This window comes from Lycium barbarum, chromosome 10, assembly GCF_019175385.1.
Source record: "Lycium barbarum isolate Lr01 chromosome 10, ASM1917538v2, whole genome shotgun sequence".
In the NCBI taxonomy this organism is placed as follows: domain Eukaryota; kingdom Viridiplantae; phylum Streptophyta; class Magnoliopsida; order Solanales; family Solanaceae; genus Lycium; species Lycium barbarum.
In genome coordinates this window covers 102170430-102187175 of record NC_083346.1, presented here as the reverse complement: position 1 = coordinate 102187175, position 16746 = coordinate 102170430, and the positions used below count along the sequence as shown (strand labels likewise).

Below are 16746 nucleotides of genomic sequence, written 5' to 3'. Positions count from 1 at the left end.
TATTTCACGTCGAGCATGAGTCCCTTTTTTTTTTTGCAAATTTAAAATGACAGGTCTTTTTTTACAAAATATAAACTTATGAGTCAAGTTTTACTTTTAAAAAGTTTGAAATTATGATTTGGAGTCTCAAATTCTACTTTTTGGAAAATTTGGCATTTGAATGAAGTTGAAGTTGAATTTTCGTGCAAATTTCATAAACAAATGCTGATTTAAAATTAAAATATAAAATCATGATCCCAAATCGCATGGCCGTTAAACGCCTACTAAGTTGTTAGTAGACATATATAAGACTAGTGTCATTTGGCTTGGGCTGATCAATGTTAAAAATTATTACTTAATTAAGTAATTAAATTTGTAGATATTCTTTTAATTTTTTTCTGCTCTTACTCTTTTGTTTTTGTAATATCAGTTTGGCAATTTCTAAAAGAATTCTAAAATATTAAAGTAGAAAAAGATATCTGAAAGTTAAAGGCAAATATTTTTCTTAGTTTATATATGAAGGTGAACCAGAACCACAATGAAAATCATACTTGCCCCATTAGCATGCACATAACGGAGCAACCATCCCCCTTCAACATCTCTCATAATGTGTTCTACGCTATTGAAAGCTAGATCCACATGATATTAGAGTTTAAAAAAGTCAAACAAATTAGAGCTATTTTAATTTCTGTTTTACTGAAATTTTTTGAGATTATAGTCTCCGATGATCCAAATTGAGCTTTTCATATGTTAAATTAGTTTCATCTATTTCTCTGAATTGAACTCGTATTAGCTAACTTATTTTTGAAAAAACAATTACAGTATCCAATAAATGTAAAAAAATATTTAAAGCTACAATATTATTGTACGATGAAATCAATACAAAAAAAAAAAAAAACTTTGTAGATGTTCTTTCAAATTAAATTATTCAAAAAAAAATAAAAAAAATACTGAACAATCAATGAAGTGAAATTGTTCTTATTCTAAGCTTTCTTTTTCCTTCCAAAAGATGCATGTTAAAAGATAACATTTTTTCATTTTTCTTAATTTAATGAATCTTTTCATAGAATCTACATTGTAATAACTTTTTCATGTTGAACTTATCTATTTTAACCTAAACTATATAAAATATTGAATATCCCATTCTTCGCAAAATATTTTAGTATTAAAAAAAGTGAAAATATACTTTTGTATTTGTTTAGTATTATCATTGTTTGGAGATCAAATTGTATTTTCTTTCTACCGTTTTTTCAAAGATTTTCAAAACATATAGGAAAATATATATATATATATATATATATATATATATATATATATATAATATTTTCTCTTTTAATATAGTAATTTATTAGGTAAATCTTATGTGAAAAGTGTGTGCACGTAAATTAGATTAATTAAACCGTACTTCAGGATTCACTTTCGTTTGAGACGGAATTCTTTTCTAACTTATTTTAGTATTATTACTGTTTGAAGATCAAATCGTATTTTCTTTCAACCGTTTTTTCAAAGCTTCAGAATACAAATGAAAATAATGTTTTATATTTCCTCTTTTAATATAGTAATGTATTAAGTAAATTTTATGTTAAAAGTGTGAGCATGTAAAATTGGAGTAATTAAACCGTACTTCGAAATTCACTTTCGTTTGAGATGGAATTCATTTTTAACTATTTAACAATGAGATAAATTATGTGTGTTTATTCTTTAATTTACAGCTTAATGTGTGTTTATTCTTTAATTTACAACTTAATCATATCCTAAGTGATTTTTTTTTAATTACTTTTGTTTGCAGACACATACGACATAAAATTACAGGAGAAAATTAAATGAAAATAAAATTTACGTTTAATCGGACGAATAAAAATTTAGAATAGCAAATGATAAATGGTAAATAACATCAATAAATAATAAATAATATTACAAGAACAAAATTTTAATTCGATAATTAAGTCTATATTAAGATATAAATTGAATACTGGATAATTTCTTTACGTCTCTATAATAAACTTTTAAGGAAAAATATAATTTGAAATAAGTTTAATAATATTTTCACATAGATGGAAAAAACTCAAATATGTATGAGTATTTTTTGTGGGCCAACTATCATATTTTTTATGATATCATCACTTTTAGTGGTATGAAAAAAGGTTCTTAAAGTTCAAAAAATTCACCAAAATGTGTGAGGACCTACAAAGTTATTAAAACACTAGTGCACAGGCCCGCGCTTCGCGCGGTTGTAAAAAATATTTCTCTTACAAATACAAAAATTACAGATTTTGGAAGAACAGTAATGGAAAATACAAAAAAATAAAAAAATAAAAAATGACATAGATAAGTAAAATAGAGGTATAGCCATTAATCCGCGCATTTCATCCAAAATACTTCTTCATCTCATTTCATGTGAAGATATTACTGTTTCAGAAGTCAAACAATTTTTTTCTACAATTTTCTCAAATTATATTTACATATTGCGAATCATTAGTTATGTTGACTTGTAGTATTTTTCAAGTAGCTTTCAAGTATGTAAATTTTATTTTAAAAATTCATACCCAAATTTATAGTAAAAAATGATTATTTTGGCCCCGAACCCTTCTATATAAATTGAGAAAGAGGGAGTAATATTTCGACCAAGGAAATAACATTTTACGATATAAATGCACAAAATGTAGAACAACATGCAAAAAGGCACAAAAATTGTAGATATTCTGAAAAGTAAGAGATAACGATGGAGAAACAAAAATAGGAATAAGAATACAATACATATTTGTTAGCCTCAAACCTTTTCTAGGAACAACAATTGAACCAGAAAACAAATAAAATCAATTTTCCACAAGAATTACAATGTTAAAATGAAGTAATCAGTATCATCAGAAAAGACATTGATTCTCCTAAAACATATAGATTGATATCTAAATAAGAACTTATACTGGAAGATGGAGCGGAAGAGATTACTAATGAATTATTAAGTGATAATCTATATATAATATAAAGCTAGACATAAATAATCATATGTGACACCTCTCTATGACCTCCATTGACATTTATCTTTTTTCTCCTTTTTTTTTTTTACTTTTTCACTCATTTCTTTTACTTATTTTATTTTAAAAAATCATCTCCATAACTTATACCTCTTAATTGCTCCATTAGTAATACTAATTTAGCCACATAACAATTTGCAATAACATCCAAATTAATGTTTGTCTGAGCAGCCCACGTAGCAGCACAACATAAATATATAGCCTCCATTAACTATTCCTCCATCTTTTCCTATTCTATTGTAAACAATCTCTCTCTCTCTCTCTCTCTCTATATATATATATATAAATGTATATATAATATAAAGCTAGGCAGAAACAAGGTGATGTGGCACCTCTCTATTGCCACCATTCCTATTTATCTTTTCTCTCCTTTTTTTGCCTTTTTATTTCATTTATTTGCTATTTTAAAAAGCTAAAGAGTTACTCCTTTTAACTTTCTTAATTATGTTAAATGTGCTACATTTAACTCTCTCTATATCACTTGGCGATTTGTCTATTAGACCATCTTTATTACTGCTATCATGTAGCCTTTTCATTGTCTTAATCAGTTACAAGACTATAATAACTAAAATTACAGTATACCAAATTAAATAAAAATAGTCTGAAGAATGGTTGTAACCGTTACAACCATTCATAATTATCCACATTTATGCTAAAACACGTGTATATGGCTCTATAATAGACGTGAAAAAGGGACAAACATCCCTCTCTGCCTACACTTTGATGAAATTATTGACCTGAATTGGTTATTGGTAATCTTGGATAATACTTTTTTACTGGTTGTCTAGAGATTGTAGTGATGACGTGTGCACTTTGGTTTGCAGGTTTGAGAATACTCTTCTTGACAGCCATGCACAAAGAGATAATTCTGGAAAAGATATGCAATTTTTGCTTCATTTTATTTGGATTTTCATCAATAATTATATACTAAATACATGATGAAATTAGTTTTCACATAGATCAAGTACTAACCTGTGAAAATCAGTATGTATCTATTTTCATTAATATGTGGGTTTATGTTGCAACATCATTTTGATTATGCATTTATTTTTAGAGGACTTAAGGAAGAGTTTGTCAAAGTCGCGTAAAGTTTCTAACTATTATTTACCCTAACTTCTTGTAGGGAATGGCGAGAGCTCTATTATTTGTTCTTGCAGTCATAATTATCTAGAATGTTAGTATAATCATGAAGCTACTTCCGATTTTCAACGTAATGGAATTAAAATTTGTGTTGACTATTTTTTACATTTGATATTCTTAAAAAAATTAATTGATTCAATTTTGATTTCTGTATACGCTAAAAGGAAGAAGTTGAAGTAATTGTTAAATAAAGATTCTACGAATGTCCTGGAAAATAAATCAATTAATACTACAACCTGTGTTGCAAGATGTATGAAATTGGATAAAATGACTTCAAATTTGATGATTTGATCGAGTTTAACGAGCAATTTTGTGAGGATCTCCTTATTTTTTGAAAGCAAGATAAATACATATTACTTCCATACAAGTATGTCATTGGATTATGAAGGTTTTGTGTTTGATATTATGCATTGAAGTCCAAAAAAATAAGATTTCAATATTTGATAAATAACAATCAACTTTGTGAAAATATTTATTCAAGGCGTAACTGAAATTAAAGTGTTACGACCGGATAATATACTAATTATAAAGTTTGTCAAAAAGTACACCGCCATCACCAAATTGAATGTCTTAGAGCGATAATATATATTTTTGTATACTTTACTTTTTATTGTAGAAAACTAATTAAAATATAAGTTTGCTCATACTTTTATCACCGCGCAAAGCGCGAACAATTTCACTAGTTTTATAAATTAGTCCATATTGATTCAAGAATATGAAAAGGACTTTTGTAATTTGGCGTCGAGTAAGTTAGTTAACTTTTTTCACGATGACCACTTGGCAGAAGGTCTCTCCAACTCTAACCGTCGGAGGAGCAAGGAAATATCCCCTCTCTCTCTCTCTATATATACTTTAATACTCATATAAAAGCTTTGCATTTTTTCTTTCGATGAGTGAAAAGCTTAAAATAGTTTCAACAAATGAATAGGAAGAAGTAGAGTACTAATTATATAACCAATTAATGGTGTTACAAGATACATAAAAAAATAGGAGAAAAAGTTTAAAAAAAAAATAGAAAAAAGCCCGAAAAAAGATAAATACCATTGCTGGCCATAGAGAGGTATCACATCACCTTGTCTATGCCTAACTTTATATTATATATAGATATAGATTAATTAATGATAAAAAGAGAAGAAAATTCATGCGAGGACTACAAAAAATGGGTCTTCACCCTTATAAATATTAGTAATGTTACACCCGTAGAGTTTACCTATATTATGCTTATACAAATTCTCTTGTTTCTCTCGTCACAATTAAGCTAGCAAGAAGATTTAGGTTTAAGATTGTTTATTTTAAGGTTTATATTTTATTACTTCCGTCCCAATTTATGTGATATAGTTTGACTAGACACGCAGTTTAAGAAAGAAAAGAAGACTTCTAAAATTTGTGGTCTAAAACAAGACATAGATATTTGTGTGGCTGTAAATCATTTCATTAAAGGTAAAAAGGGAAGTTTAACTTAATTATTTCTAAATGTACAAAATGTATCATTCTTTTTGTGTCAGACTAAAAAAAAAAAGTGTATCACATATATTAGGACAGAGGGAGTAATTACATTAAGGGAGAGGGAAAGGGAGAAGGATTTTACGCTACTCATGGATTTCGATCCCTCTACCTTAATTGTGGAACGCAACTAGAATGTAAAAATTGGAGAAATGGAATATCATAAGGAGTGATCTTTAATTTGACCCCGCTCAACAAAATCTTTAAAGAATAATCAAAACTTGAAGCTTATGCCGGGTGCAAAACTTCTGCTGCCCATTAGGCATAATTTCTAATTGTAATGTGTTCATAAGTTAGTTTTTTGCCTATGAGACATAAAAGTTTAGACCAATGTAATAAGTTGTAGAGATTGAAGATACTGTAATGTGTTGGATAGTGAATAGAATTTTTCAATTGTATTGATAGACTTAATTTTTTTTAAATTATTCATGATTAAATTCAATTGCATTTTTTCAATAATTTTACGACATATACTTTCAGTTAAGAAGCTTTAGAATATTATTTTGTAAAAATGGCTATTTATAAAGTGGAGGAAAAATGCAAACAATTGAAGAATACACATAATTTTTGTCAATACATCACAATTTGTGACCAATTTAACACGATAGATAAAATGAATATTATCAATTTTTGTCCGCCCGTCACAACATGTGAACAAGTGAGCAACACATGCAACTTTACCTATGTGGCAGAACTTGTGGCCATTTAATTTGATAGGTACACAGTCTTTGACTTATTGAAACGTTCTGAACTCCTGCGGTATAGGCCAAACTAATCGATTTCTACAATTTATACTCAATGTGAAACAAAATGTTTACCCAACAGATTATCTTAAGCGAAGGTCACTTTTTTTTTTTTTCAGAAAAAACAATTTAGTTGGAGCAAAAAATTCAAGACCATTCCTTATAAGGGTTATTCTTGCAATCAACCAGACCAAAAGGCACCTATTTCCTATCAATGTAGGACAAGAGTCACAGTATCAACTCAGATAAAAAATAAAACTAAAAAGCTCATCACATCTTACAAGTACAACTCTACAAGTGAATTCTTACAATAAAGTATATATTGATAGTATAACTTCTGTTTTTTTTTTTTTTTTTTTTTTTTACATAGACATAGACATTACACATAATCTACCATCCAAATTCAAATTCTTACTGTAATAGAAGCAAATATTCACATTTTACCAAAAATATTAGATAGACCCTTTCTTTTCCCAAAAGAGAATAGGAGTGCTATGAAAAAGAATAGTAAGAAAAAGTGGGAAGTCCCAAGTTAGCCTTGGGCATGAAGTGGGGGTGGGGTGGGGTGGGTCTGTACATATGACTTCACAATTTGATTGCCTGATACGTCAGGCAAGAAACTGTCTTCTGGATTTATGCAAAGCATCAGCTTAGTATATATGTCCGCACATAAATCCATGATTCTTTTTTTAATTTCCTAAACAAACCAATTTTGCAGATTACCAAATTCACAGGGAAACTTAACAAATTGAAGCAATCCCAATACGCATGTTCTTATTACTGTTCCAATCTTCCTTTACCCAAAAATTTAACTTACTCTATATACTGATTGTATGAAATGTTTTTATACCATTCCCTCTGTCCTAATTTATATAAAAGCATATGACTCGTCACGGATTTATTTAAGGAAATATTAACGACTTTTGAAATTTGTGATCTAAAACAAATTATAGATATTTGTATGGTTATAAATTATCTTAGTAAGGATAAAATTGAGAAATTTTAAAGTTATAATTATTATCGGATATAAAAAGGTTTCATTATTTTTGAAACTGACTAAAAAGAAAAAAATGTCACATAAATTGAAACACACGAAGTATTATTGTATTTTAACAAAATAGTAATAGGGCAATTTGTCCCACTTTCATGAACAATTATGTGTTATCTTTTAGATAATTTGATAGAGTAAAAATAACTTTTAGACTGTCTATATATAAACTAGATATGTTGTTGTTGTTGCGGAGGTATATAAAGGTTAAATTCTTATCTAAAGCCTCAACACCACTAACTCTCACCTGTCCCACATAGTGTTATCTGATTAAATCCATCTATAATAATCATTATAGTGCTTAACAGTCAGCATTTGAAATTCCTTTTTTAAATTCTTGAAAAAGTGAATTCTGCATATATAGTGTGTAGTCCACCTCCCTCTTAGACAATGCATGATTGAAGGAATTTTTCTTTTTCTACCACCTTTTGAATTTCTCTAGACTAGGAGAGATAGTTCAAATTTTTCATGCTTTTCCTTTTTTTCTTCTTTTTCTTATATATATTCTTTGCTTTACTTTGCTGAACAAAAGTGGCATGCATGTTATTTTGGCTCTAACTTTTAACCACTATGACCCTCTGACACAAAGCTTTAAGATGTTAATGTGTTGGTTGTAGTGCAGAGGAGACTTGGTTGAAAGTGTGTTTAAGACTTAAAGAGGTTGAAATTTGTAACCAAAACAAAGTTTACTTCCAAACATCTTCTCTACAAAAAAATCCTTTTTATCAAAACTCTCATTTTTCCCTGTGGGTAGTCCTTTTCTTGGAATTCTTGAATCAGTAAAAGCAAGAAAAATGAATGCTGTTTTGGGTTATTTGTACTTATTCAACTTCTTGGCTTATTATGCTCATGCTATGCTTACTCCAAATGGTGTAAATTTTGAAGGTTAGTTCTAGTGAAATATTCAAGGCTTTTGTTCTTTTGAATGCAATAAGTCTGATAAAAATCTGAAGAACTTTTTTTTTCTTTGGCAGTGGTAGCTTTGATGGAGATAAGGAAGGCTTTAGATGATCCTCATAATGTTTTAAACTGGGATGAAAATGCTGTTGATCCTTGTAGCTGGAATATGGTAACTTGTTCAAGTGATAAATATGTCATTGGCCTGTAAGTAAAACAGTTTTCTTAGCCTTTCTTTACACTATTTGCAAATTTCTAAAACTATTACACCCCTAACAAGAATTCTGAAAGTAGTTGAATGAATAATTGTTCAGGGCAAGTCCTAGCCAAAGTTTGTCTGGCAAAATATCACCATATATCCACAACTTGACTCACCTTGAACTTGTGTAAGTACTAACATAACAGCAGGAAATAAAATATCAAAACATTTTAAATTCTTAGTCTTAGATGTTAATATGAGTGTCTTGTTTTAACAGACTTTTGCAGAGCAATAATATATCAGGATCAATTCCTTTGGAGCTTGGAATGCTTCCAAAACTTAAGACAATTGATCTTTCAGATAACAAGTTAACCGGCAAAATCCCTTCCTCTTTAGCTCAACTGAAAAGCCTCCAATACTTGTAAGCAAAGAGAACACTGAGATCTGATACAAACAAGTTTTTTGGATTAAAGACTAATGATTGTGTTGTTAAATTTTGATTATAGGAGATTAAACAATAACAGTCTAACTGGAGCTGTTACGGACTTGGCTAATATGACTCAACTCTCACTTATGTATTTCCCTTACACTTTTTTCTGTGAGTTACTCATATTTTCTGGTACTTCAATTGAACATATTTATATGGGGTTCTGTTTTGAATTTTCAGGGATTTGTCTTTCAACAATCTCAGTGGTCCTGTACCAAGGCTTCTTGCCAAAACATTCAAGTAAGGTTCTTGAACGATTCTCTATATTCCACTTTCTCCTTGCCTTAATACAAGTCAAACCTCTCTATAAAAGCGTCGTTTGTCTGGATATCTTTTGGCTATTATAGCGAGATGTTGTTATAGGGAACATATCATATATCATAGTAATAGAAATGTCGGTTCCAAAGAAAACTAGGCTGTTATAGTAAAATGTTGTTATAGAGGTCTTACTTTAGTAAATGAAACCGATATTTGTATTTATTTGTAATTTTTACCTTATTGACACAGCATTTTGGGGAATCCCATGATATGTGCAACTGGAAAAGAGCCAGAATGCAATGGAACAACACCAATGCCTCTCTCCTTCTCTTTAAACAATGCGCAGAGTAAGAACTAACCTTATTTATTAGCCAAATGATAGATAAATGGTACTTCGTCACAATTTATGTGACAATCTTTTCATTTTAGCCAGTCTAAAAAAGAATGACATTTTCTACATTTAGTAACGATTTAGTTTCAAACTTCCCATTTTATCCTTAATGAAATGGTTTATAGCCGCACAAATTTTGTGGCTTATTTTAGATCACAAGTTTTAAGTCTTCATTTTTCTCTTAAACTCCGTGCCCAATCAAACTCCTTCACATAAATTGGGACGGAATGAGTATTTTTTTCTAGTTTGGTCTATATAATGATTATGGCTTACTAGCCATAGAGGTTTATGAAGTAAATTTGATTCACTTGTTTTTTCCTTCTAATAAAAACATGTAAATGTGTGTAATTCATGCCCAGCTGAAAATCTTGTGTGCTGTCTCAGATACTCAGCCTTCTGGAAAACCAAAGACTCATAAGGTTGCCTTAGCCTTTGGAACATGTCTAGGGTGCATCTGCCTTCTAATTGTTGGGTTTGGATTCTTTCTGTGGTGGAGACAAAAGCACAATAAGCAGATTTTCTTCGACAGTAATGGTGAGTATTATTTGACATAAACAATTTTATGTTACTGTAATGTAAAGCTCTAGCTCATCGATCCTCTTATAAACGTAAATTGTTCATAAATTGCAGAACAACATCATGAACAAGTGTGTTTAGGCAACTTAAGGAGGTTCCAATTTAAGGAACTTCAGGTTGCCACAAACAACTTCAGCAGCAAGAACATACTAGGGAAAGGTGGTTTTGGTTATGTTTATAAAGGTCGTCTCAACGATGGGAATATTGTAGCTGTTAAAAGGCTCAAAGATGGAAATGCAGCTGGAGGCGATCAGCAATTTCAGACTGAAGTAGCGTTGATCAGCCTGGCAGTGCATCGCAATCTTCTCCGGTTGTATGGATTTTGCATGACACCAACTGAAAGGTTGCTGGTGTACCCTTACATGTCAAATGGAAGTGTAGCTTCACGACTCAAAGGTAAACATATGCAAAAACTGCTCTTCTCCTTAGATAATCTTTTCATCATGTTCAAGATCGTGCATGCTATCAGGCGGAGCTAGAGAGAAAGCTACGGGTTCGGCAGAATTCAGTAGCTTTTGGTCAAAATCCTGTATTTGTACTAAGAAACTCACTTAATAGTTAATATGTATAAATAGTTCATTCAAAAGCCAGCAAGCTGCAACTTTTTTATAATCAGAACTCATAAACTCAAAATTCTGGCTTCGCCTCTGCATGCTATAGACTTCTGTTTTTAAACAAGTATCGTCCAAGTAAATGAATCTGTTAAAAACTACTCGTATAATACAACAACTACGAGAATTACGCCCTTATTAAAAGCTCCAAAGAACCTTCAAAATCTACTTATCTCTCTTAGCCTACAACTACTTTTTTCTTCTTATATGTTCTGATCGTAGGTGTTATTTCTTACAGGCAAGCCAACCTTGGATTGGGGTACAAGAAAAGGAATAGCTCTGGGAGCTGCTAGGGGTTTACTGTATCTGCATGAGCAGTGTGATCCAAAGATCATTCATAGGGATGTAAAAGCTGCAAATATATTGCTTGATGATGATTGTGAGGCTGTTGTGGGAGATTTCGGATTGGCAAAGCTTTTGGATCATCACGATTCACATGTCACAACCGCAGTTAGGGGAACTGTAGGACATATAGCTCCGGAGTACCTTTCCACAGGACAGTCCTCTGATAAAACGGACGTTTTTGGTTTTGGTATTCTCTTGCTAGAATTGATCACTGGTCAGAGAGCTCTGGAATTTGGTAAAGCAGCAAACCAGAAAGGTGCCATGCTCGATTGGGTAAGTATGACGAATCCCTAGACATGATTCCACGACACAAAACAAAAACTTAGATTGTTTATACCAAAACTATGGACGGGAGGGAGTTCATATAAGTAGTAGGTGCACATGCATTCACTATCTGAAATGGACTCTATATGGTATATGTATATGTACATTGTATTAAGAGATGCACCGACGTTCTTTAAATTTTGGACTCGACTTATGTATTTGTCTCTTTTTGCAGGTAAGAAAGATTCACCAGGAGAAAAAGCTAGACATGTTGGTGGACAAGGACTTGAAAAATGACTATGACAGGATAGAGCTAGAGGAAATGGTACAAGTAGCTTCATTGTGCACTCAGTATCACCCAAGTCATAGGCCAAAAATGTCGGAAGTTGTAAGAATGCTTGAAGGAGATGGACTAGCGGAGAAGTGGGAAGCCTCTCAAAAAGCAGAACCAACAAGATGCAAAGCCAACGAATTTTCTTCTTCAGAAAGATACTCTGATCTCACTGATGATTCTTCGTTGCTTGTACAAGCAATGGAACTATCTGGTCCAAGATGATAAATTAAGAGCATCTGAGATGGAATTTCAAGACGAGAACCTGTGTGATATTGAACTTGTTTATAGGATCATACAGAATATGCAAATAGAATATCATACATCCTGACTGTAAAAGATAATCTGTGAACTCAACATTTTAGCCCTTAGAGTTATTTTTCTTTTTTGCTTCAAGTGAAGATGTTTATGGGATGTTTTTTATTTACATATATTCAAATAGAATAAAATTCGCTAGCTAATTGATCAGTTCAGATACAAAAATCATATGTATTGAAGTGTGTAGTCATTGTTAATTATGTCTCCAACCCGTCACGTGATTTTTTTTCCCCGATGATGAGGCAGTGAAATGTCTGCTCCGATATCATGTTAAAAGTGTGTCCATCTCATCTTAAGCTTGAGCTGTTAAAAAGAGTAAACTTTTAAGTTTTAGTTTTAATTGCTTAATTATGTCTTCAAAAATACGCACACCAACGACCTAGTTTACATAGACATTCAGTGACCTTTATGGGGTCACTTATGTATTTCCCTTTAGACTTTTTTCTGTGAGTTACTCATATTTTCTAGTACTTCACTTAGACATATATATATATATATATACATACATACATATGGGGTTCTGTTTTGCATGTTTAGGGACTTGTCTTTCAAAAATCTCAGTGGTCCTGTACCAAGGCTTGCCAAAACATTCAAGTAAGGCTCTTGAAGGATTCTCTGTATTCCACTTTAATTTCTCCTTGCCTTAATACAGTCAAACCTCTCTATAACGGCATCATTTGTCTGGATATTTTTTGGCTGCTATAGCGAGACGTTATAGAGAGGTCTGTCTTCAGTATGTGAAGCCCGATATTTGTACTCATTTGTCTTTTTTAACCTTATTAACACAGCATTTTGGGGAATCCCATGATGTGTGCAACTGGAAAAGAGCCAGAATGCAATGGAACAACACCAATGCCCCTCTCCTTCTCTTTAAACAATCTACAGGGTAAGAACTAACCTTATTTTCCTAGCCAAATGATTGACAAATATACATCTTTTCTAGTTCAGTCTATATAATGGTTATGGTATTTTACTAGCCATAGAGGTTTGTGAAGTAAATTTGCTTCACTTGTTTCTTTCTGCTGACAAAAATCGTGCGTGCTCTCTCAGATACTCAGCCTTCTGGAAAACCAAAGACTCACAAGGTTGCCTTAGCCTTTAGGACAAGTCTAGGGTGCATCTGCCTACTAATTGTTGGGTTTGGATTCTTTCTGCGGTGGAGACAAAAGCACAATAAACAGATTTTCTTTGACAGTCATGGTGAATAATATTGTTTGATATGAACAATTTGAAGTTACTGTAACATGTATAGTTCTAGCTCGGCGATCCTCTTATAAACGTAATTGTTCATAAATTGCAGAACAACATCATGAATAAGTGTGCTTAGGAAACTTAAAGCAGGTTCCAGTTTATGGAACTTCAAGCTGCAACAAACAACTTCAGCAGCAAGAACATACTAGGGAAAGGCGGTTTTGGTCATGTTTATAAAGGTCGTCTTAGTGACGGAATAATTGCAGCTGTGAAAAGGCTCAAAGATGGAAATGCAGCTGGAGGCCATCCGCAGTTTCAGACAGAAGTCGCGTTGATCAGCCTGGCAGTGCATCGCAAACTTCTCCGGTTTTATGGATTTTGCATCACGTCAACTGAAAGGTTGCTCATGTACCCTTACATGTCTAACGGAAGTGTAGCTTCGTGTACCCTTAGATGTCTAACGGAAGTGTAGCTTCGTGTCTCAAAGGTAAGATATCCAAAAACTGCTGCTCTTTAGGTAATCTTTTCATCATGTTAAAGACTGCATGTTATAAGGGGCAGAGCTAGAGACAAAGCTACGGGTTCGACAGAACCCAATAGCTTTGGTCAAAATTATGTATTTGTACTAAGAAATTCACTTAATATGTATTAAATTGTTTATTCAGAAGCGAGTAAGCTGCATCTTTTTTAGAATTCAGAATCCATAAACTCAAAATTTTGGGTTCGTCTCTACATGCTTTAGACTTCTGTGTTTAAACAAGTATCATCCAAGTAAATGAATTTGTTAAAAACTAGTCGTCTAATACAACTACAAGAATTACGCCTTAATTAAAAGCTCTAGAGAACCCCTTCAATATCTACTTCTCTCTCTTAGCCTACAATTACTTTTTTCTTCTTATATGTTCCGATCATAGTTGTTATTTCTTATAGCCAAACCAACCTTGGATTGGGGTACAAGAAAAGGAAGAGCTCTGGGAGCTGCTAGGGGTTTATTATATCTGCATGAGCAGTATGATCCAAAGATCATTCACAGGGATGTAAAGCTGCAAATATATTACTTGATGATGATTGTGAGGCTGTTGTGGGAGATTTCGGATTGGCAAAACTTTTGGATCATCACGATTCACATGTCACAACCGCAGTTAGGGGAACGGTTGGACATATAGCTCCGGAGTACCTTTCCACAGGACAGTCCTCTGATAAAACGGACGTTTTTGGTTTTGGTATTCTCTTGCTAGAATTGATCACTGAGAGAGCTCTGGAATTTGGTAAAGCAGCAAACCAGAAAGGCGCCATGCTTGATTGGGTAAATGTAACAAATTCCTAGACATGATTCCATGACACAAAAACATAGATTGCTTATACCAAGTGCACGTGCATTTCATTATCCAAAATATGGACTCTATATGTATATATATTAAGAGATGCAACGACCATATTTAAATCTTGGAACCGTCCTAAGGACTTGTTTCTTTTTGCAGGTAAGAAAGATTCACCAGGAGAAAAAACTAGACATGTTGGAGGACAAGGATTTTAAAGACGACTATGATAGGATAGAGCTAGAGGAAATGGTACAAGTAGCTTTATTGTGCACTCAGTATCACCCAAGTCATAGGCCAAAAATGTCGGAAGTTGTAAGAATACTTGAAGGAGATGGACTAGCGGAGAAGTGGGAAGCTTCTCAAAAAGCGGAACCAACAAGATGCAGAGCCAATGACTTTTCCTCTTCGGAAAGATACTTTGATCTCACCGATGACTCTTCATTGCTTGTACAAGCAATGGAATTATCAGGTCCAAGATGATAAATTAAAGAGCATTCGAGACAGAATGCCAGAAACAAGAACCTTTGTGATATTGAACTTGTTTATAGGATCATACGGAATATGCAAATAGAATTTTATACATTCTAACTGTAAAAGATAATTTGTGAACTGAATTTCGTAGCCTTGGAGTCATTTTTCTTTTTTGCTTCCTAGTTGAGTGAAAATGTTTATGGGATGATTTTTTATTTTTATATATATATATATGAATACAGTTCTCTAGCTAATTGATCAATTCATATACAAAAATTATACGTATTGAAGTATGTCGCCATTGCTAATTATGTCTCCAACACTCCCCTCACGTGATTCTTTTATTTTTTATTTTTTATGAGATGCGGCGAAATATCTACTCCGATATCATGTTAAAAGTTTGTGTCCATCTCATCTTAAGCTTAAGCTGTTAAAAGGAGCACACTATTGAGTTTTGTGTCCATCTCATCTAAAGCTTATGCTGTTACAAGGAGCACACTTCTAAGTTTTAATTGCTTAATTATGTCTTCAACAATACGCACAATCTAATTGAGAACTCATTAGAAGCAAGTTACCAATGAGCTAGTTTACATAGACACTCACAGTGACCTTTACTCCTACTCGTAAGCTCGAGGTTTTTTTCGGTTTCCTTTTTTTAATGTATGATGTGTGCGTTATTCTTATTCACATCAATTTTATCACTAAAATTGGTTAATCAACACTTATTTTATACATAATTCAAATAATTAGAATAAAAGCTATGAAGTTTATAATAAGAATGTCTGATCATGTCTCCTTTCTGTTTGTACTGGCCAAGGAGTACCTCACTAGGCTGCCGAAAACTTTGGACACCTAATTTGGTTTCAAGTACCATCTAAGGTGTGCAAAATTAGGAATTACTTAGGTGGGGTGGGGTTTGCTGATGATTTACTGTTGTTTAGTAGAGGTGATGTTTAGTCTTCAAGATGATCTTTGATTGTTTTAGACTATACTCAGAGGCATCTCGACTAATTGCAAATCTGAGAAAAAGCTCTGTATATTTTGGTGGTATCTTTGTTGCTGTCCAACAAGAGATAATTCAGATGCTAAATTTCTCCGTTGGTTCTTTGCCATTCAGGTACCTAGGTGTGCCATCGAGCTCCCACAGATTATCAGTGATGCAATGCCAACCCTTGACCGAAAAAAATGGTAGAAAGAATCACTATATGCCTATATGGACCTCTAAATTCCTATCATATGCAAAAAGGATCCAACTTATAAAAAGTGAATTGAGCGCTAATCAATCCTTTTGGTCTCAACTATTCATTTTGCCTAAAAAAAAGTTATCTACATGATTGAAGCTATCTGTAGAAGTTATCTATGGACAGGAGGTAATGACGTTCTAACAAATCCATGATTACTTTGGAAACACAGTGTTTACCGAGATCTCCTGGAGGACTCAACATAACCAATCTTATGATTTGGAACAGAGCTGCAGTACTAAAACATTTCTGGAAGCTTTGCCTCAGTAAAGATAAGCTGTGGAGTAAACTGGAATGTTGAGACTAAACAATTTTCATCCCTGCATAATTATGCGAGAACGTGTACATATTTCATGCAGGACCGTAAGAATAAGTGTATATACTGAATCTACCGGT

At 32.4% G+C, this 16746-nt stretch overlaps 1 protein-coding gene and 1 pseudogene across 2 annotated transcripts; both read left to right on the top strand.

Annotated features, from left to right (window-relative positions):
• Positions 1–7823: 7823 nt before the first annotated feature.
• On the top strand, positions 7824–12268 carry LOC132614954 (protein NSP-INTERACTING KINASE 1-like). 2 transcript variants are annotated; one of them, XM_060329503.1, is made up of 11 exons: positions 7824–8333; positions 8423–8552; positions 8660–8731; positions 8822–8965; positions 9051–9119; positions 9212–9271; positions 9539–9636; positions 10065–10214; positions 10311–10652; positions 11106–11485; positions 11712–12268. In XM_060329503.1, the coding sequence occupies exons 1-11, from the start codon at positions 8243–8245 to the stop codon at positions 12030–12032; spliced, it is 1857 nt and encodes a 618-aa protein (XP_060185486.1). In that variant the 5' UTR covers positions 7824–8242; the 3' UTR covers positions 12033–12268. The 2 variants fall into 2 exon arrangements, with proteins under 2 accessions (XP_060185486.1, XP_060185487.1); XM_060329504.1 differs by lacking the exons at positions 8660–8731; positions 8822–8965; positions 9051–9119 and having other exon boundaries at positions 7825–8333.
• Positions 12269–12654: 386 nt separating this feature from the next.
• On the top strand, positions 12655–15164 carry LOC132613210 (protein NSP-INTERACTING KINASE 2-like; annotated as a pseudogene).
• The last annotated feature ends 1582 nt before the right edge of the window (positions 15165–16746 follow it).

Coding starts and splice junctions, on each gene's coding strand:
- LOC132614954 (XM_060329503.1), top strand. CDS start 8,243: ATGAATGCTGTTTTGGGTTATTTGTACTTATTCAACTTCTTGGCTTAT. Junction 9,272..9,538: donor CTTCTTGCCAAAACATTCAA/GTAAGGTTCTTG, acceptor TTATTGACACAG/CATTTTGGGGAATCCCATGA. Junction 11,486..11,711: donor AAGGTGCCATGCTCGATTGG/GTAAGTATGACG, acceptor CTCTTTTTGCAG/GTAAGAAAGATTCACCAGGA.